Consider the following 22,463-nt stretch of genomic DNA (forward strand, 5'->3'; position numbering starts at 1 on the left):
CAAGCGTTGTTGCTGAGAGAACGGTTCATTCTGCGCAAAAAGTGCTAATTAACATTTTTGTTCAAAACTGTCTCAGCTACATTTTTGTTTAAAACATTTTTTTCCTACATCATACACATTCTTTGTAAATCGATGTTTTCCCTTTCCTCCGTAAGAGGAAGTTTTAGCAAGAAATCCGGGGGTAGGCGTGGCAAATTTTCTTGTATCTTCTTTGGGACCAAGGTCTTTAAATTTTTCTACTTCTTTAAAGTCACACTGATTAATTTTGACTGAAGATTTTTTTTAAACCCTTCTCTCTATTCGGATTGCCGAATATAGCCTCTCCTAATTCTCGCCATTCATCTCTGCTGTTTGTGAGACGTTTCCACATTGTTCCTGCAGTTCTTTTAATATCGTCGCTCCAGCGCATTTGCGGTCTTCCTCATGGTCTTTTGGCTTAATAAGGCCGCCAATTCCCGATTTCTTTATTCTATCGGCCATCCTTAAGACGTTCGTTATGTCCAGCCCATTTCCATTTCAGTTTAGCTGCCTGTTCGACAGCATCTTTTACTTTTGTTCTATTACGAATGTCTTCATTGGTTTTATGGTCTTTGAGTGAGATACCTAGCATCTGTCAGGTCTGTGGTGTCTCCCTTTTTGTGTATTAGTATTGTTTTAGCAGTATTCCATTGTTCGGGTATGTTGCCTTCGAATAGACATTTATTAAATAGTATTTTTAGATATGTGATGGCTTCTTCTCCGCCTTCCTTCAGCATTTCTGCTAGTGAAGATAATTTGAGTTTATTCTTCCATGCATATATTTTGTATTCTGTTAATTTACCTACAAATCTTATTTCCAGTCCTGTAATTTTTTTTAATTAAAATGTTGCTTAAATTTTCTAAAACTTGTATGTAAAATACTTTATCTAGAATCTGTCTCTGTTAATTTTTAAAATGTTTTTGAGGTCTTCTTAAATTCCTGACGATATGTTACTAGCACCTGATCTTAAATATTCCTAGCTAAGAGCTAAGTGTTTTGCTAGCAACGTATATAGATATTATACAGTTACTTTTATCAGCTATAACAGACCATAGTAAACAAATGAGATTGAAAGTAAATACTATGTAATCTAAGTAAATATCAGGATAGATATAAAAACAGTCGAAAAACGATTATCATAAAAATATTCCGGCTGTTAGGAGAGCAGCAGTAAGAAGCTCAGTTGTTTATTGTGTACCTGTGCCTGAAACCTTCTGTAAGCCAATAAATCAATATTTGTCTTATGGTAAATCTATTTTTATCCATAGTCCCCTATGGTAACTCATATGTTACTATACGTTCATTATTAAAGAAGATATTGTGTAGTGCCCTTTTGATAGTTGCCTTGTTTGTTTTTTTATCTAAACGTATTCTTTATATCCGCCCCTTTCATTTGATATATCGCATGTTAGGACTCGATCAGTTGTTTATTTTGTATACAGCCAGAGGCCTTCTTTAAGTCAATAAATCAAAATTTGTCTTATAGTAAACCTATTTGTATTCATAGTGCCCTATTATATATTGTATGTCGCTATACATTCATTATTAATGAAGATACTGTGTAGTACCCTTTTGGTAGTCGCCTTTTTTGTTTTTCTTACCTAATATATTCGTTATTTCTTCCCCTTTTATTTGCTATGTCGCATGTTAGGATTCGTTCAGTTGTTTATTTTGTACTCAGCCATAGGACTTCTTTAGGTAAATAAATCAAAGTTTGTCTTTTAGTTAAACTCTTTTTATCCATAATGCTCTATATCTCGTATATGTATCTATACATTCACTAATAATGAAGATACTATGTAGTACCCTTTTGGTAGTCGCCTTGTTTGTTTGTTTTACCTTAATATATTCTTTATATCCTTCCCTTTCATTTAACGTATCACACGCTCCAATCAGACCTCTTAGCAATGCCGCAATGGGTGTTTTTTCGGTCTCAACATATTCACTACCCCTTCTCCTTTATAATGATATCATACGTCACGATCCGACGAAATATTCTACACCCACCACAAAACGTTCAAAAATGAGCAGAATGAATCTTAGCATTTTCTTATGGGATTTTACATGGGAAATGAAGCAGAAACGGGATAGCAGCGTTTTTACAGGTATAGTTTTACTTAATTTTATTTAATTTTACTTAATTTTATTTAATTGTTGTTTAATTTTAAGTAATTCTTTCAACTTGATTTAATTTTATTTAATTCTATTTACCTTTATTTAATTTTATTTAATATTATTTAGTTTTAAATTTATTTTATATTGGTAAAGCGTTAATTTTTATTAAACGTCATTTTATTTTTATAGTAAATGTATGTTTATCGTACCTAATGACATTTAATAAATATATATTATACGTCATTGATTCTACCTTACAATTACAGTAACCTATATTTTTAGCAATTTTGCGAAACAATTAATTACTGTGAAGTAGTAAAATTTGACTTTAACTTGTCATATTAATATTACACCCAAAGTCAAAAGACTTCCCGTAATTAATCAAGGTGCTATAATATTTAGTGCAAAAAGCTTTAAGTATTTTTCAAGCATACTAAAACCTTGCCAAAATTGGTTGTAATGAAAATTAAATTTTATATTTGTTTTTGACATTTCAACTTCCGCTCCAGAAATCCATTTCTATAATTAAAAAAAAAATTAAAATCAAAATACAGGTTTTAATTAAATTAATATAAAAGGTTTATACTTACGCCATTTATAACACCATCGTTATCGGGATCCTTATCACAGGCATCACCTATTCCATCACCATCAGTATCCTCTTGTCCAGAGTTTGGAGTAATTATGCAGTTATCCTAAAATTTAATACACAATTTTAGTTAATAAATTCGTTCTAACCGCTTAACAGTGCATCTTGTGTACAGTACGACAAGCGATAAGTGGCTGGTCATCTGTGCATAAAGAGAAAAGAAAGTTTCATCAGAGAGATAGGATAGGCTAAGAACAGTGCAGAGTTGAGGTATATTTCGATTTTTTTTTAGATTGACATCACTGTGGTATTCTTAATGTTTCATTTCATACCGAATGGCTGGCAGACCGAGTTGGTCCTGTCCATGAGTCATTTTAGATCCAAGACGGAGTCCGTAACCAACACCGTACGCCATTTACCTTGACTCAGCACTTGCAATACTGTAGTGACTCTTTAAATAAGAACTCGGAATATGGATTAAACAGCAGGGGTGATAAAACACATCAGTATCTAACTTCTCTTCGAATGTTTACCTCTACGGGTGAAGGACCTTTCATCCTTAGTTTTGGTTTCAGTAGAAGTTGGCAGTTAGTTAGCAGAATAAGTCTAGTGTAGGACCTTCGACCTTAATTCTGGCGTTTTGGATCCAGTACAAGTTGGCAGTAAGTTAGAAGATTACGTCTAGTCTAGGGCCTTCGACCTTAATTCTGGCGTTTTGGTTCCAGTACTAGTTGGCAGTTCGTTAGAAGAATAAGTCTAGTACTGTATTTTATTTTGTCAAAATATAAGTACTAATACAAGACTATTTTGTTTTTTTTTGCGTATGTTTGTTGAGTTAATTTTATTTGTCTGTTCCCTTAATTTTCTAAGATTGACGACTTTTGTGAAAATAGCTAAGTCTTAATATATAATAAAATTTTCAAGTGAAACATTTTTGAATCCCACACGAGTATTTGTGTAACGCAAACCTACGTGAGTAAGGGGTGGTTATCTGACAAAGTACGGGGTTCAGCACAAAACTACATATCTTTTGAGAGCAGCAGTGTGTAAAATACCGATTGTCATGGTGGTCGCCAACATCCGAAACTGATAGGCACTACAAGAAGAAAAAGAAGGAAAACAAGTCTGTTAAGGGGATTAATATTAGCATCACCCAATATAGAAACATATGGAGATATATAATTAGAAAGGCATATAAATAAAAGTACACAGAAAAAAGATAAATATAATAAAAAATATTAATTTAAGTTAACAAAAAAACTTACTTTTCTGCAATATTTGTCATCACAGGGCAAATCGATGTCAGGCCATCTATCCAAATCGGTGTCACGGGCACAATAGATACCATTTCCTGAGAATCCGCGGTTACATCTACAACCAAATTGACCCCAACCGAGATTAAGACATTCAGCGTTATCATCACAACGATTACCTCCGGGACAAAAGCCGCGCCCCTCGTGACATCCGATGGACTGGTTGCCTACAAATCCGTATTCACAGGCTCCACAATGATAGGAACCCTGAAAAATAAAACGACTTTAGTGTCTGTAAACTAATTATGAATAATTAAAAAATAACTAATGACTTTGCATTGCTTAATCCATTCAGATATGACTAAATGCATACTGCAGTGTAGTGTTTGCAGGAATGTCTCAAAAATATTATAAAGTGTAAACATTAGATCCATCAGTAGGTATACTCTTTAATTAGAACCCTAAACAACTTAAATTGAACTTTCCAATATATCAAACTTTCCGGTTTCCAGCAATCCCCGAACATTCCACGTACCAATTCTAAGGTTGCTCCATATTTTTATTTTTATTTTTATTCCAGACGCAGAATTTCCATGGTATAGGGGATTTCTCACAACATCATGATATAACAACAAATCCCAAATAAGCTTTATAAATTTTAAATAATTAATGTATACAAGGAAAACTCCAGCATAAAGGTTAATAAGGTTAATGTCCATCGAAGAGCAGAGTGTGGATGTGATCACCATTTACTTCAAGCGTTACCATTTTTTACATTTAAACGAAGCCAACGACAAAATGAAAATAAAGCTCAATGACACTGTAAGACCCAAGTCAACCTCCTAAAAACACGTTAATGGAAAATAACAGAAGTAGCTCATTATCTTTGGAGATGATTACTAAAGACGGCCAAGATCCGACTTGGGCTGTAGATGGGTGGAAACAGACATTGATATCGTAGAAACTATACATATAACTTAAAAGGTTAAAATGGTATGGCCATGTCGACAGATTAAATTATCAACGATGGCTAAAGTGAATGTTATAGTAGAGACAAGAAGTAAACGGTGTAATGGAAGATACAGCAGGTGACTAGAAATATCGCAAGCGTTGGAAGATAGGATGCGCGAAACGAGGACACACATGCATATATATATATATATATATATATATATATATATATATATATATATATATATATATATACATATTATATATATGAAACTTACTAAGTCCTCAGGAAGAACAGCGTTAAGAATTTAAAATGAGATGATCTGTGATTGTCGTCGTTAAGTCTTTTGGAGCGGGAGACAAGAGTGTTAATAACTGAATTAAATTGGGCGATGTTGGTGTTCAGTTGTGTGATAATGTGACTGGGCATTGAGATAACGGTTTGTATGGGTGGGTTTCCGGTACACAGAATAGGAAAAACTGTGAGGCGAGTGTTTTTGAATCAGAACATCAAGGAATGGCAAAGACGCTTCAGACTCAACTTTCAACGTGAATTGAATACTGGAATATATTCCATTCAGGTGGGAGAGGAAGAGATCTAATGTGTCTTTACCACGGAGCCAAATGACAAAGGTGTCATCAACGTACCGTAACTAGCAGGTGGGTTTGAGATTTGATGAGGACAGGGTTGTTGTTTCGAAATGTTTAATGCAGATATATATATATATATATATATATATATATATATATATAAGTGTAATATCATACCCTTATTCATGTGAAGAGATAGCAGTTTGAATTCGTCTAAAAAGAGTTTATTATCGTTAAAATTCTACAATATAAATTATTAACAATAATAACATAACTAAAATAACTTAACAAATATACAAACCTAAAAAGAGAATCAAGAACAATGCTATTTCTTACGCCATTAAGTAATTTGACAATTGTACCATACAATTTACAATATGTCAATGTCAATAAAACTTAAACAGTCATACAACCTAAAACTTTAAATAACTAAAAATAACTAAGCCCTGCTGTTTCACTTAAAATAAACATAGGTTTACTTTTACATCCCCCTACCAAAAAGGTATGATAAACCATCTAAGTATATGGTTTATCACAAGGCATCAATTTTGAAATATGGAAATAATTCATATCATTCTTTTTGTATCCAATATCTACTTCATATAATGTATTTGAAATTTGTTTTTTTATTTGAAATGGACCTACTCTTACTTCGTCAAGTTTTTTTCTATTTAGTTTTGATTTATTTTCTACATATGCCCAATCTCCCTCTTTGAATTCATAGGATTTTCTATTTTTGTCATACAGTTTTTTATTATATTCATGATGTCGTACCGAATTTTTATAGGCTATTTCTTTATCTTTTGATACATTTGTTGTCTCACACAGTTCCTCGGGAACAATCGGATCTGCTTTTCCAAAAAGCAAATATTCTGGGCTATATCCGGTTACAGAATGATCTGTTTTATTGTATTCCTCTATACATTCTTCAGCTATTTTTGTCCATGCTCGAATTCTAGTTTCATTTTGTTTGCATCTTATTCTGTTAACTAATGTCTGATTAAGTCTTTCATTTAATCCATTCGAGAATGGACAGTCTACTGCTGTAAAAATTAATTGAATATTTAAATGTTTCATATGATTTCTAAATATTTTGGAATTAATTCCTGGATACTGATCTGTTAATAATGTTTTTATGGGGTGTTTATCTTGAATTTTGGCGATTAATTTTATGAAATCATCTGTGGTCTGATTTTTAGAAGTAACTGCAAACGCATATCTGGTGAAGTGATCTACAAGTAAGTGGAGGTATTTTTTTGTCGAACGATTGCCACCAAATCCTCCTATTGTATCTAAGGACATTATCTGAAAAGGTTCTTTTGCTGGACCCAATTGTGACAGAAGACCATATTTTGGACCGATTCTTGTTTTATTTTTACAGCAGATCTCGCATTTTTGACAGATATCCTTTGCTAGTGAATCTATATTCTTAATGTAGTAAAAATTTCTAATTTTGTTTGTTACTTTACCAGCACAAATATGACCATAAAATTTGTGAACTTTTGTTATTAACTCTTTTCCAAAATCTTTGGATAAAATTATTCTTTTTTCATTCTTCCTTAATTTATAAAATATATCTTGGTTCAAAATTGTTCCTCTCATTGTATCTATAACTTGTCGATTATTATTTTGGTCTTGTTTTATCTCAGTTAATGTGACTAGGTTTACTGTTCTTATGAATGTTTCTGCATTTTTCATATTTTCCAACACTGGGTTTCTAGAAAGGCAGTCTGCTTCTACATTTTCTTTTCCAGGTTCATATTTAATGTCGAAGTCAAATTGTGAAAGAAAATGTGTCATATCTCCTAATTCTTCATCTGGTCTTGTACGAAGTTCTCTTCCCTCAAGGGGTTTATGATCAGTAATAACGAGAAATTTTCTTCCCATTAGCCAGTATTGCCAAAATTTTATTGCTTCTTTAATTGCCAGGCATTCTAAAAAAATAGCCTTTTTATTTTTTTGATATTTGTTCAATTTTTTTTTGAAAAGTATGCTACGGGTTTCATTTCTCCATCTCTTTGTTTTTGTTTCAGAACCGCACCAATTCCTAGAACACTAGCATCTGTATATATAGTTGTAGGAGCATTTGGGTTAAAAATGGCTAGTATAGGTTCAGAACAGAGGATATTCTTTGCCCTATCAAAAGCTGTTTGGCAGCTTAAAGACCAGTGGAATTTGATATCTTTTCTAAGTAAATTATGTAGTGGCTCTAATAACCTAGCTGAATCTTTTATATATTTGTGGTAAAAATTTACTTTTCCCAAAAACTGTCGTACTTTTTTTCTCGTGTCTGGTGCTGGAAAATCTCTGATCGATATTAAATTATCATGTAACGGACGAACTGAATTGTGTCCCACAATGTGTCCTAAATATTTAACCTCTTCTCTTGCAAAATTACATTTTAGAAGTTTGAGCCTAAATCCCTCTTCAATAATTGCTTTCATAAGTCTTTCTATATGGTCTAAGTGTTCTTCAAATGATAATGAGAATATTAAAATGTCATCTATGTAGTTTATACAAAATGAATTTAAATTATGGTTCCTGATAATATTACTTAAAATTCTTTGAAATATTGCGGGAGATGTTTTAAGCCCAAAAGGTAAGCATTTCCATTGCCAATGACCACTTTGGGTAACGAAGGCTGTCTTGTATTTATCTTTTATCCGAACTGGAATACACCAAAAAGCAGAATTTATATCTAAAGTAGTAAAGAACCTAGCATTCCTTGTTTTGGTCAAAATCTCGTCAATTAAAGGAAAAGGTTGGGGTTCAGGAATAATTAATTTGTTTAACTCACGAAAGTCAATGCACAATCTTGTTTTAGATCCTTCATCTTTTTTAAAAGCCAATGTAACAGGTGCTGCAAAAGGTGAAGATGATTCTTCTATTAAATTTGCTTTTAATAATTGTCCTATTTAAAATTCTATCTCTTTTTGGTCTTCTATCGAGCATCTATAGGGTCTTTTTGCAACAAATTTATGTTCTAAAAGTTTAATTTGAGCTTCATTATTTTGAACCTGCCCAATGTCAAATTTATGTTTTGCAAAAATATTGTCATATTTATTTAGTAATATTTCTATTTTATTTTTCTGATATGGCAATAAATGTTGTAATTTTGCTTCAAAAAGTTCTGTGGGAATTCCCTCATTAAAGTTTATGGAGTATTCTGTAATATTAATATTATAATTAAATTTTTCGATTTTTTCTTCAATTTTTCCGTATAATCTTTGATAAATCTCTAAATCAAAATCTTGTTTCATTTGAAAATTTAAAATAGAATCTAATCCGAGTAGAATATCGTACTCAAAATATTCATCATTAATTACAAAAAGATTAATATTTTTCTCAATTTTATTAATTTTCAGTTTTGCAATTAGTTTTCCTGTAAAATTTGTTCTGCCATTTATCGTTTTAAACATATTCCTATCTTCTTGAATATCTAATCCTAACTTTCTTGCCACCTTCGAATTCAGAAGAGTAACATTTGAGCCTGGGTCATAAACTCCACATAATTCTTTATTATTTAGGAATACTTTTAATTTGATCAATGGCAGCAAATCTAGTTTTTTTGTTCAGTTACTGTTTCATTTAATGTCTCCTGTATAGCAATATTATTAGTATATTTAACATCATTTAATTTGTTTTCTTTTGTTACCTTTTTATCTTTTTGCTTTAAACGGCATATTGCCTCTAGATGAAACCTCCCAGGGAATCCTTTTCTATCACAATATTGACAAGTAGTTTTCTGTTCTTCTGGTATTATAGTAGATTTTTGATAAAAATTTGGTTTTGTCTCCAATTTATTCTTCTTTTTTATAACTAAACTTTCCAATTTTCGTAATTCACCTACCAATTTTTCCATTGTTGTAACGTCAGCTCTATTAATATTATCTTGTATATAAATTGGCAAATTTGTTACAATTAAATCAATTAGTATATCAATGGGAAAATCATTCTTTATATTTAGCAATAAATTTTCTTTACGAAACGCATAATCAACAATACTACCACCTATATACCTAAAAGAATAAGCTTGCCTATGATTATGCCAACCTGTTTCACAAAAACTATCTAAAAAATTAATTTTCCATACCTCAAAACTGTTATCTAAGCCTAATGTTATTATTTTTGATTCAAACCATTCTTTTGCTATTCCATCAAGAAACAAACGTAGAATCAAAATCTTGTCTTCATCAGCAACCACCTCACATCGCAAACATTCTGATTCGAAGGTCTTGAGCCATGAATTCATTGGAACATTATTTCCATCAAAATTTCGAAGTACAAAATCATCTTTTATTTTTTTTAAATTTTTCTTTTCAACTTTAGGTAAATTTGTGTCATTAAATTTCTGGAGCAACTCAGCAAATGATGGAAATTGTTCAGCTGTTTCTATCTTCTCATACACTGGTAATAAGGTCTGTTGTAAGTACTCACTTTGATAAACCACATCACCATCTGAATCAAAATAAATCTCCTTCAAATTGTCTTCTAATGCTATAGTACATGTTCTAAAGGATCCTCTTGTTTTCATAGATGCTAATATATTCTTCACTTTTTTCAGATGAAATAGTTCAGAATGATCAATTTGAAGTTGTTTTTCAAAGGGGATTTCATAATAAAAACGGGACCCTGTTGGCTGCAGCCACTTAAATTTATATACATTTTTCTTACTATCACTACTGTTTGCTTCTATAGCCATGCAAATTCTCATTGATGTAAAATTCATTCTTAAATATCGTTTTATCCAAATAACGGCTTGGAAATTTATAGTTATCACTATATTTTTTTTATCAGCTTAAGTTCTTGATTTATAAGTGTAATATCATACCCTTATTCATGTGAAGAGATAGCAGTTTGAATTCGTCTAAAAAGAGTTTATTATCGTTAAAATTCTACAATATAAATTATTAACAATAATAACATAACTAAAATAACTTAACAAATATACAAACCTAAAAAGAGAATCAAGAACAATGCTATTTCTTACGCCATTAAGTAATTTGACAATTGTACCATACAATTTACAATATGTCAATGTCAATAAAACTTAAACAGTCATACAACCTAAAACTTTAAATAACTAAAAATAACTAAGCCCTGCTGTTTCACTTAAAATAAACATAGGTTTACTTTTACATATATATATATATATATATATATATATATATATATATATATATATATATATATATATATATATATATATATATATATATATATATATATATATATATATATTATAGAACCTTAGCTTGGAATTTCGCTCACTGCATTTTTTACGGTGTTCTGTAGTGATAGCTGTTTTGCAATTTTGAAAACATCCGTTTTTAAAATAATTCTTCTAAATCAGGAACTAGTCTATTTGCATGTAATTTTAAATGCTTTAATACAAAATCCTAAATAAGCATAGATACCTCTGTGTTGATGCACTCAGAATGTGGCACACAAGCTCGTCCAGTTTGGCACTCATCAATGTCTATGCAACGCTGTGTTCTTTGTGCTGCCTCCTCTATACCAACACCTTGACTACCTTCTTCTGCACGGAATCCCGGAGGGCAAGGGTCGCATCTGTATCCAGGACGAAGATTGTGGCAGCTGACTCTGGGATCACATGGTTGGACCAAGTCACACTATACATGAAAATATAAATAAATATCCAATAAACAAACAAGATTAATTTAGTGTTTTTAATATTCGGGAAGTTTTATTTTAAATTGTTTTATAGCCTAAAGATACGAACGCTCTTCACAAAAAAAAACTCCAAATTCTGGAACTTATTTTATGTCGATTTGATCTAAATTATCTTATCAAACAATGCTTCCTCAGAAGCTAGCACTCTTCAAAGTTATAATTATCGGTTTAATTGATGTAACTTTAAAACGGTCTTTTAATGGCTCGTTTAGGAGAAGTACGATTAGAAATTTTTATTCATAACTTTTTTGCCTTTCAAAATGTTATTTTTTCATAACATAGTGTGAGAGCTTTTAGGTTGGAATAAATTACGGTACTAGGGTCTTCTAAGCGCTACCTGGAAGGAGACAGTGAGCCTTGCTGATAAATGTAGTATGGATGTGGATGAATCGAGAATATATGAATAAAGGTAGTGCTTCGGAAATGATGCCGGCCTTACAGCGGCCATTCCGCTTCCGCATCGCTGGATGACAGAGGAGGAAGAGGGTCTGGTTTAGCAGGTAGGCGTTCGGCGTAGACTCGGCGACGAGAGGGCATTTTAAAGTACCTCGGGAACTATCGCCGGGAGTACGAAAAACGAATCCTGCACTAAGGTCAGTCAGGCGGCGTCCTGAGCTGAGAAGTCTTTTGAAGATTCCATACCCCTCCCCTCTTTTGTCTCTACAAAGACAAAAAAAACAAAAACAAAAAAAGAAGGTTGGAATAAATTCAATATTTTTGGATCTTTTAAATTTAAAATTTTATTGAAAGGTGTGGACTAATAAACATGGTATTTTTTTTTAGAGAGCTATAGTTTTATTGATATCGTTTATTTGACATGTATTGGTTTTATTTAAAATACTAGTATCAAACAATAAATACCTTAGTTTTGAACTTTCATAAATAATGGTACGATTAAATGAAAAACAAAGAATTGAAATTTTTATATGTGAGTACGTTAAACTTATGGGTATGGGAAATTTATTGATTATTATAGCTAAAGTCAAGACAAAGTTTAAAAAAGTTTTCTACGACCAAGAGAAATAGAATCAGCTTAATTTGTTTAAATTTTACTAAATATTGCGGCGGTTGGTCTATCCCCTTTACTTTCACTCTGACGTCATTCAGCTCGAGAACGGCTTTGTTGGATCGTGACGTATGTGGGGTAGTTCGAAATAGGATAGCTCAATAACTAAATAATAAAGGGTTGGGGCCAAAGAGTGAATTTTCAAAGACCTTAAGGTTTAAGTACCTAAACGACTTAACATACAGGACCGTGCAATATGTCATATAACAGAATTTAGCGAACAGAATACGATGTTAAAAAAATCAAACATGGCGATATGCTAAAGGGGCTTTAGACACGTAACTTTGCTACTATTGGGTCAATCGTGACGTGAGAGGTATTATATGACAAGATTTATCTAATAGAATATAATGACAAAGAAAAATCAAACATAGCGGCATGACATAAAGACTTTCAGCTTATTTTAATTTAAATTAGGCTAAATGTTTTTTCAACAAACAATAACAAATTTAAGGACTAATTTGCAAAAATTATTCAAATTAGAAAATTTCTGATTAAATTCAAATTTAATAAGAGAACATGTATACTTAATTAAAGAACGGAGGACATTTGAAGTGGATATACATTTTGTATGTATACAGAAATACTAAGCAGAGGATTAATGTAAATATAAATTTGAATTTGTTATTTATAAACAAAAAAGAATACTTAGCTCATTTGATTAAGAATTGTGTTTCAGTTTTATATTTAAAAAATGTCACATGCAATAAACTTCAAAATATTTTAAATTATTTTTTAGTTTTTTGCAAAAGAAATACAATAATGTATAATTTTACTTATATGATGAACGATAAATATTTTTGGCTTTTATAGAATAATATATTGTTTAATTTAAACAATCTGCAATTGTGCAAACAACGGTGCTTAAATTATTAAAGTTTTTATTATAAAAGATAATATAAGTAGTTCTCTACGTAGCTACACAACTAAACTGAAGCGTCTTTTATAATTTTTAACCATTATTAATGTCTACTACTACCTATACACACACAGAGGGCATGTTTTATCTAATTGGATCCTTTTAGTAAGAATCCCCTTCACTTTTTTGTAAAGAATACAGCTGTTTATGTTTTCTCTTTTATGTATTACACTTACAGCTACAAGAGAAAATAATACAATGCTCTTTTCATTGTGGAAAAATGTTGATTTAAAGAGTTATAAATAAAGAGTAAAAGAATATATCATATGTACAATAAAGATGATTAAGAGTAATTGAAAGAAATGTTAATAGTCATTAAAATTTAAATCGCAGCCAAAAAAAATATCGCCAATGTTCACAAAATTGTCCGCTGACTCAGATAAAAAAAAAGAGCTAAAAAAGTTGGTCCATATTTAAAAGTTCCATAAAAAAATTATAACCATCAGTTTGGAGTTGCACGTACTTGGAGGTTACTCCAGGCATTGCCCTTCATTATGCTGTGCTAGTTTAAAAAATTCACTAATTAATGCTCACAATCATTCATTTTTGTCTCTACAGCTTGGACTATTATGTTTAAATTACAAATACACGATTCTACTTACTTCATCGATGTCTATACAAGTTGTCCCGTTTCCTGTAAAGCCAGCAGGGCAACCATGACATCTATAATAAGGACTCTCTTCTTCGGGAACACACCTAACACCTGTAATTTAAATTTAAAATTTATCAAAACAGTAATCGTTTTATGAATTGACAAATTCATCAGTAGATTTTTTATTCGCAATTTTGTTTAAAAATACATACTTATATTTGTAGCACTGTTTCTTTGACAATGTTTTACAAGGGCACATAATAGAGCATTAAACCATATAGCGTAAACAAGAAACAGATATCAAGGCAGAACAGAACAAGTAGAGAGAGATTTTGACAACTACAGAACAAACTCGGTGTGAGTGTTCAATCACAAATTAAACCCCTTAATTTGTGATCTCGCATTAATCCTAACTTCCTAATTTTACCTATATATTAAAATTAATCATATAAAACTAGATCATTGCACAAAAAACATATCATAAAGCAAATATTTTATGTATGTAGGCACCTCGGGCCAAAGGTAAAAGTTGTCTGCTTTTTTGATGAAGTTTAATTTTATATTAAGAGCTTATTATATTGTAGTTGAACTCTTTTGTGTATGTAGTCCATCAGAATATTTACCTTAGTTAATACGTTTAGTCATTTTAAAGTTACGTTAAGTGTACCGATTTTGATCTTTAATTAAATCATTGACTCTATAACATTTGACTAAGTATTACTTTACATCATTGTACGAGAAATGCGGACATAGGGATCGAATTATATATTGGTCCTTCGAGTCGGAGTGTAGAAAATAAATATAAATATTTATACACTGAAAATATACATATTTATTCAAAGCACTGCCCGTTTTACACCAACATTTACACCATATGTTACCAACAATTTTTTCTAAGAAGTTTTGAAGCATACTTTTAAACAGGTAAAATATTGTTTCCTTAAATATTAGACGACGTCACATTTTTTTGATGGAAACCAAAACAGGTCAAATGGTGCCAAATCAGAACTAAATTGCAGATAACCAATCAATTTAATGTGTTGAGTGCATAAAATAGTCGAATATTGAGAGCTTGCATTTCTGAATACCTCTAGCTAATAAATGATTCAACTTTTATTGTAGACTGTAGTATTGTGTCGTAAGACTCTCTGTACTACAATCAAGTCAGATCTTTTGTTAGAAATTCTTTTGTTTTTTGTGAAGTCTATGTGCCTATATCTATGGAGTAACTGATCTATTACTATGTTAAATAGGTATTGTTGATTTTACAAAGAATAGCTTGTTATATACAGGGTGTTTCAAAAAAAGATAACGCCGCCTCTAAGATAGATGAAAAACTGAAAAATAATTAAGTATAAGTGAGTAACTGACATAAAGTTTGCTTGGTAAAAATTTTTTGTAACGCCATCTGTTTTCAAAATAAAAGGCGTTAACGAAAAAAAAAATTATTTACGATTTTTTCTGAAACTACTAGCAACATTGTAATGAAATCTTATACGAATATGTTTTAGAAGCCAATACATCCCATGCATTTGTTTTTATATCTGACTCTTATAGATGCCGCTAGTTACAAGGTTCGTACCAAGTATTATCCAACATAACTTTTAGATATTAAGGATAGAACTATTAAATTATAATATAAAAATTATAAGTTAACTTGAACATCAAACAATTTTATACCAAGAAGGTACTTCGGGTAAAATTCGATACGGTGTATCATTTTCAGAATATTTTGATTTGAAAATTATAAAGTAATAACCGATGTTGGTGTAAAGTAATGATTTAGTTATTAATTTAAAAAATCACAAGAAACTTAAATAATGACTAAGAACATAAAATAAAATTCAATTAGAGTAAGTGTTCAAAATGTCCTCCATTTTCACGAATACTTCTTCTTCTTCTTGTGCCACCTTTATCGGAGATTGGAAATCATCAAGGCTATCCTGACCTTGTTTACAGCTGATCTAAAGAGTTCATTAGTGGTACAGCCAAACCACTCTCTCAAATTACGCAGCCATGACATTCTTCTACGGCCTGGATTCCGTTTTCCTTCTATTTTTCCTTGCATTATATTTTGAAGTAATGCGTATTTATGTCCTCTCATCACGTGACCCAAATATTCGAGTTTTCTTCGTTTGATCGTTAACAAAATTTCTGGGTCTTTTCCTATCCTTCGCATTACTTCAAAATTTGTAACTCTTTCAACCCAACTTATCTTCAGCATTCGACGGTAGCACCACATCTCGAAACTTTCAATATTGTTCTGCTTGAATGCACGAATACTTAAGTATATCCTTTTTCTAAAGAATCCCTAAACGGTTGAGGATAATCTATGATGTCTTAAAGTAACGTTGAATTCTGTGTTAAAATTCTTGACATGAATTTACCTCTGTAACATAGACTTTTTTAACATACGACCAAATTGTGTAGTCCAAAGAATTAAAATCGCGTGACCGATGAGTCCAATGAATTGGAGCTTCTATATCTCTACCAATCCATCGATTCGAAAAATGGTTATTAATCCAATTACGACACCTTCTATTTAAGTGTGGTGGAGCTCCATTGAGCATAAAAAATAAAGATCTTCGCTTGTTTAGCTTTAAATCTTCTAATATATCGAGGTACATATCACCATTTAAATTTCCAGGTAGAATATGATAGCCTATTAATTTGTTACCTAAAGTTGCTATCCAAACATTAACTTTAAATGAGTGTTGGTAATGAGATACCCTTTTAACTCGTAAATTCTCATCACACCAATAGTGTGCATTGAGGGAGTTAAACATATCTTGCCGCGTAAAGGTAGCCTCGTCCGTAAAAAGAATGCATTTTAAGAATTTGGATTGAGGGCTGTCCTTTCCTGCAATGTTTCACAAAAATCTTCTCTAACTGGTAGATCGTCTGGCAAGAGCTCTTTTACCTGTTTGTAATGATAAGGATGTAGATGCTGGTCTTTAAGTATCCGCCAAGTACTTGAAGAAGACGTATTTGTTTGTCTTGACATATTCCTTACGTTAACTGCTAGATCTTGATCAAGTAAATTTATAATAATATTAATTATTATTGTTGTTCTTGGTTTACCAGAATTTATTTTATTTGGTCTCACGTTCCCTGTTTCTCGACAACATCGTTCAATGGCTATAAATGTTTTTTACTTGGTTACTTTCTTCTAGGAATATTTTCTGCATAACACTTAAAAGCTGCACTAGGGTTTCCTAAACACTCATCTAAGGTTAATAACATTATGCGAGGAGGATGGATGGAAATATAGATGAGAAGAGAGATAGAGAGACAGGACAATAGCGGAGTAGCAGAGAGAATGGACGAATAATAGCGGAAAGGCAAAGTGGACGAAGGAGCATATTTCCAATCTGAGCTGTGGTGGGAATATAAGTTCAGGAAACTAGACTACTTCCTGGCGCAGTTTCTGACTGGACATGGTAGTTTTGGCACCTTCACAGATAGAATAGGCAAATCTGCCTCGCCAGACTGTACTTTTTGTGGGTTACCGGACGCTCCCGCCCACATTTTTAACTGCCAGAGATGAGCAAATGAGAGGGGAGATTTCGTGAGGCGAATGGCTGGATGAAAGAAACATGGCAAACATAATATTGAGAGGAGAGAAAGAATGGAGAGAAGTGCACTGTCTGATTTCTGGGGTAATGAAGAAGAAGGAGCAGGAGGACATAGGGGAAAATTGAACCAGGGATCTAAAATTTATAGTTATTATTATTAATTAGTTTATGGTCTAATGGAAATATTTTCTGATTTACGGTAATAGGGACCTATGGTTATTGGTAAGTTTTTAGTGTTTCATTTTAGTTGGGTGGCAAATCCACCTCTCTGGAACGGTGGTTAAGGTTTTAGCCGGAACGGTTGAGTGTCTTGCAGATTTCGGCAATACGGCAATTAAAAAGAAAGGTTAATAAAATGTCGGCGTATTTAACATTTAAGTACTTTTAATTAACAATATCTAATTTTACTAATAACAAGGACATATCGTCATATTAATCAATAAATGTCAGTTTCCCATGGCAAGTTTCAACATTTCACGGCAGAGAAAATCGAGATATACCTATGAACTTTATCATTACTTTATACCAGAATCGGTTATTACTTCATAATTTTCAAATCAAAATGTTCCAAACACAGTACGCAGTATCGAGTTTTAAAAAGAGTACATTTTTGATGTAAAATTGTATAATGTTTAAGTTCACTTAAAATTTTGATTACAAATTCTACCTTTAAAAAAGTTATGTTGAATAACCTTTGGTACGAACCTTGTAACTAGCGTCCTCTATGAAAGTAAGATATTAAAACAAATTCATGGAATGTATCAGCTTCCAAAACATATTCGTATAAAATTTCATTAGAATGTTTGTTGCCAGTAGTTTCGGCAAAATCGTAAAAAATATTTAACATTTTTTTTCAACGCCCCTTATCTTGAAAACCGATGGCGTTATAAAAATGTTTCACTAAGCAAATCCCAATTATTTTTTAGTTTTTTACCTATTCTAGAGACGGTGTTAACTTTTTTTGAAACACCCTCTATAAATAACTGAGCTTCTCGAACGATTTACCGATTTAACGAAGATTAAAATGTCTGTTTATTGAGTGTAATTTTACTAACAGTGGATGTCACCACTTGAAAATATTTTGACATAATGGATGAATTTAATTGTAAAATCAGTAACATATAAATCTAAAATATAAAGATTTGAACAATAACAACACAAAAAATTAACATATTGTTTATTAAACAAATAATAAAATACATTCTTAACAAAATTGTTATTATATCTATATATTAAAGGCTACCTATACAAAATCCAACCCTGTGATCTTGTATGTAATATTCCTTTTGCATATTTATAATTATTGTCAATTTATGAATAAAAAACTTTAACATTGATAGTTCTAAGTACTATTCTACCCTTTTTTCAGATTTTTCATCACAGTTTTTTATTAGTGAAGCGATAACTAATTTGTGTGTATGACTATCACAAAAAATATCAATTGGCACATGTCATACAGAAGCAATATTATTTTGTGAGAACAAACAAAATAACAAAGAAGGAAAAGAAAGAAGTCTAAGCCTGGGAGGAGAGTTTATTATATACAAGGTTGCAGTCAAGCCTAAATAGCTCCCTTCGTCTTCTCCGTGTTTATATTATAGTTTGACAAAACTACTTATTTAGTTCAAGATATAAATATAGCTGCCGAGGTAAGTTGATAAACTAAGTCTTACAACTCCTTCTATTGGTAAAAGTGCCATTTATATTGATTTGAATGTTTAAATCTACCTAATATTCCACTGAAACTATAAATAAAATGAAAAAAGCTAAATATTTTTAAATAATTGAGGACAAAAGTTGAATAAAACTTAAGCAATAGAAAAGATTGATAAATATTCTGTTACTTTACTACAGTAGCGCACCTAGAATTTGCCTCTGGGGGGGGGTTTTGGTTGGTCGCCAAATTTTTTTTTATGATGTTACCTCCATTTTGAGTCCTTAAAATGTGTAAGTAACAGTGTCGGAATAGGGTCCTGGGGGGGGTTTTAACCCCCGAAACCCCCCCCCTCGGTGCGCCACTGCTTTACTAAAGAGTCTCTTTTCCTAAACTTTAAAAATATTTTAAGAAATCCAGCCATATATTAGTGTAAGAGTGGCCGCACACAGAAAGAGCAAAACTGTTTTAGTCAAAAACGTTTTTGACTAAACGAGTCTGATGCTGATGTTTCCATATAAATGAAATGAGCTGACGCACACTAATTAGTCGTGTGTCTAAAGCATGTTTAGGCTTATTTAGTTTCAGTCAGTCTGTTTGATGTTGATTACCGGATCGTCGTTTTGTGTCGAAACATTTCAATGTACGCAGGCGCAACGTGTTTTTGGAATTCCCTTCTTGAAACCGCTCGAGTAGTCAATAAGAAGCACATGTGGAAACAGCGATATTTTGCTTGTTTATATTGTGTGTATCATGGAAGTGGACGCAGAAAAATTAATTGTACTGATTGAGGCCAGATTTTGTTCTCATTTATAGGATGCACCCAAAATTGTTTTTTATATTTGCGTTTTTTCGTCCTATAGGAGGAACCAGTGCCAGAAAACTAGTGCGATTTCGTCGTTATCTGTCGACATCTTTAATAAAACTGAATGCAGTATGGTTTGTGCAAACATTTTGTTTCTCTTGAAAACAAAATGTTTCTTGTGGAAACAAATACGTTTTCGTTTCAAACAAAGACGTTTTTGACTAAAACAGTTTTGCTCTTTCTGTGTGCGGCCACCCTTAGAGTTACATAGATAAAGTCTAAGCCTATCTAAGAGAATGATACATATTCAGCTCAGCGGGGTGCTGTTGTTTGAGGTGTGAGATTACTTAAACAAAAGACCATTTCATCAAACAGATAGATCCTTTATTTATGGAATATCACATCTCGAAACAATAACACCTAGCTAAGATGAATATTCATGACTCTTTTAGACAGCTTGTTAGACCATAACCTAACTATTTTTTGTTACCAACAATGAATTATTAAATTTGTCAGTAGAGTGTCCTTTCTTTCATTTCTTTCTTTGGATCTTGGGTTGGAACACATCGTATAAAACTTTAGAGTTTATGTAATTAGAAAAATGGAATTCACCTAGATTTCGAAACTATTAATGTCAAAAAGTTGCCAAAATAAAGGGAGATGCACAAAACTACACATTAATGTAGTAAAGAAGAGGTATCAGTCCAAATAATATTTACTATTTTTTATATATATTTACTATACCTATAAAACGATGACGGTGAGAACATAGTAAGAAACCAGATTGATTATAAACCAAACGTTCCAAAGAACCAAAGTGCAGATATAGCAAGTGACCACAATTTTGTTTTAGCAGACATGAAACTCAAACTAAATAAAACAAAAATAACCACCAAAACTCCTAGAATTAATCTGAGAAGACTAATACAAGCTGATCTCTTTCAAAAGATCAAATAACAAAGACACATTGAAAGTTCAGGAAGTAGAAAGGCAAGGAGAACTTAATGCAAAATGGAGGGAGTTAATGGATTTTAAGAACCTTATACAACAACAACTGGAGAGCTATACATTTCCTAAAAGCAAACAATGGATAAAAAAAAAAGAAATAATGGCATTAATATCGGAAAGGGGGAAATAAGAACAAAAACGAACAATACAAAAAAGTCAATAGAGCAATCAAACGAAAAATAAAAGAAACGAAGGAACTATGGCTATCAGACAAATATGCAGAAATAAAAAGATTTAAAAAACAACATGATAACTTTAACACAAGAAAAACTAAAGAAACAGCCAGAAGAACAAAATGATCTTCTTTGGTCACATACTAAAAATAAAAAAATATTAGCTGATGTGATTGGATATACAAGAGAATATGGAAGGAAAAAAGAACCGGGGAGACGACGCAATGTCCTTAAAGGATGAGGCACACTAAGAAAAATAATGCAATAAATAGGTAAAGAATGAATAATGTTCATTAGGTTCACTACCACACCATGTGATAGAAAAATGATCTGCTTCGACAAAAACTGGACAAAGGAAATCGGAAAATTATGCATTTAAAAAAGAAACAGGAACAAGCAGAAATAACGAATGCAAACAGCGGAACTGGAGAATGCTTATTTGGATGAGTGGAGTGACACAAAGGAAAAGGCTAAGAATGAATACACTAGAAGAAGTCTAGGTGTGGTTTAGGTAGGTTAAGATGGTTAGGGCATCTTTATTGTCAATATGCTAATTATCCAATGCGCAGAATTTTGTTGATTTGCAAATTCCTGGTAGAAGTAAGAGAGGAAGACCAAAGAAGACCTGAGGTGAGACTCTTAGTATTGATATCACCCAACAAAAATTTCTGGAGAAAAGTAATTAGGAAAAACCGATCCTGCAAAAGGATAAATACAATGAGAATTATTATATATATATATATACTATATATATTATATATATATATATGTACTATATATATATATATATATATATATATATATATATATATATATATATATATATATATATATGTATATACTATATATAATATATATATATATATACTATATATAATATATATATATATATATTATATATATATATATATATATATATATATATATTATATATAAGGGTGTCCAGAAACTCTCCTGATAAACGAAGACCGGAGATTCCCCAATTAATTTTAAGACAATTTAAGCCAATTCACATAATCCGAAAATCGTCCTAAGAGAACTAGAGCTCTTTGAAATGGCGCCTTGTAATTAGTTTGTTTAATACCTCCAGAACATTTCTATTTAGAAAAACGAAAGCTGGCACAATTATTTATCCTCTAGAGTTGAATCGATTCCATCAATTGCGAATTTCTAGTGCAGGTTATAAGCGTCCGTTTGAGGTAGGTCAAAGGTTATTTTAACGCATATTTTTTTTGTCTTTAACTTTTAAGTATTCGTGATACTAGATTATTAAATTTTCAGGTAATTTAGTACTAAAAGGTACCCTTACTTTAAGTCTATAGGATACATCGTTTTCTAGAAAAATCGATTTGTTTTTCTAGAAAAAAGTTTTTCGTTTTTTCATCATGAAAGTTAAATTATTAGGTACCTTAGTTAATTTTATGAATTATTTTTTGTTTCAATAAATGCAGCACACAAT

The 22,463-nt window shown here is 31.5% G+C and overlaps 2 protein-coding genes and 1 long non-coding RNA gene across 4 annotated transcripts in view; 1 reads left to right on the forward strand and 2 right to left on the reverse strand.

Moving 5' to 3' along the window:
- Tsp (Thrombospondin) overlaps nucleotides 1-22,463 on the reverse strand; it is a 103,622-nt gene that overhangs the window by 11,745 nt on the left and 69,414 nt on the right. The window contains exons 7-10 of the mRNA XM_072537437.1: nucleotides 13,800-13,900; nucleotides 10,936-11,151; nucleotides 3,989-4,243; nucleotides 2,725-2,829 (exon numbers count right to left, since the gene is read on the reverse strand). Of these exons, the coding sequence (XP_072393538.1) occupies nucleotides 2,725-2,829; nucleotides 3,989-4,243; nucleotides 10,936-11,151; nucleotides 13,800-13,900 (677 nt within the window). The remainder of the gene's footprint in view (nucleotides 1-2,724; nucleotides 2,830-3,988; nucleotides 4,244-10,935; nucleotides 11,152-13,799; nucleotides 13,901-22,463) is intronic.
- On the reverse strand, nucleotides 8,798-10,674 carry LOC140445425 (uncharacterized). Its single transcript, XM_072537439.1, has 2 exons — nucleotides 10,474-10,674; nucleotides 8,798-10,385 (listed from the first exon to the last, which is right to left on the reverse strand). Exon 2 carries the CDS (start codon nucleotides 10,245-10,247, stop codon nucleotides 9,078-9,080), a length of 1,170 nt encoding a protein of 389 aa, XP_072393540.1. The 5' UTR covers nucleotides 10,248-10,385; nucleotides 10,474-10,674; the 3' UTR covers nucleotides 8,798-9,077.
- Nucleotides 12,366-20,688, forward strand: LOC140445426 (uncharacterized). 2 transcript variants are annotated; one of them, XR_011951394.1, is made up of 2 exons: nucleotides 12,366-12,594; nucleotides 18,734-20,688. It is a non-coding gene; the product is annotated as an uncharacterized lncRNA (long non-coding RNA). The 2 variants fall into 2 exon arrangements; XR_011951393.1 differs by lacking the exon at nucleotides 12,366-12,594 and adding an exon at nucleotides 12,606-12,881.

The sequence above is a fragment of the Diabrotica undecimpunctata genome, chromosome 7 (assembly GCF_040954645.1).
Source record: "Diabrotica undecimpunctata isolate CICGRU chromosome 7, icDiaUnde3, whole genome shotgun sequence".
Lineage (NCBI taxonomy): Eukaryota > Metazoa > Arthropoda > Insecta > Coleoptera > Chrysomelidae > Diabrotica > Diabrotica undecimpunctata.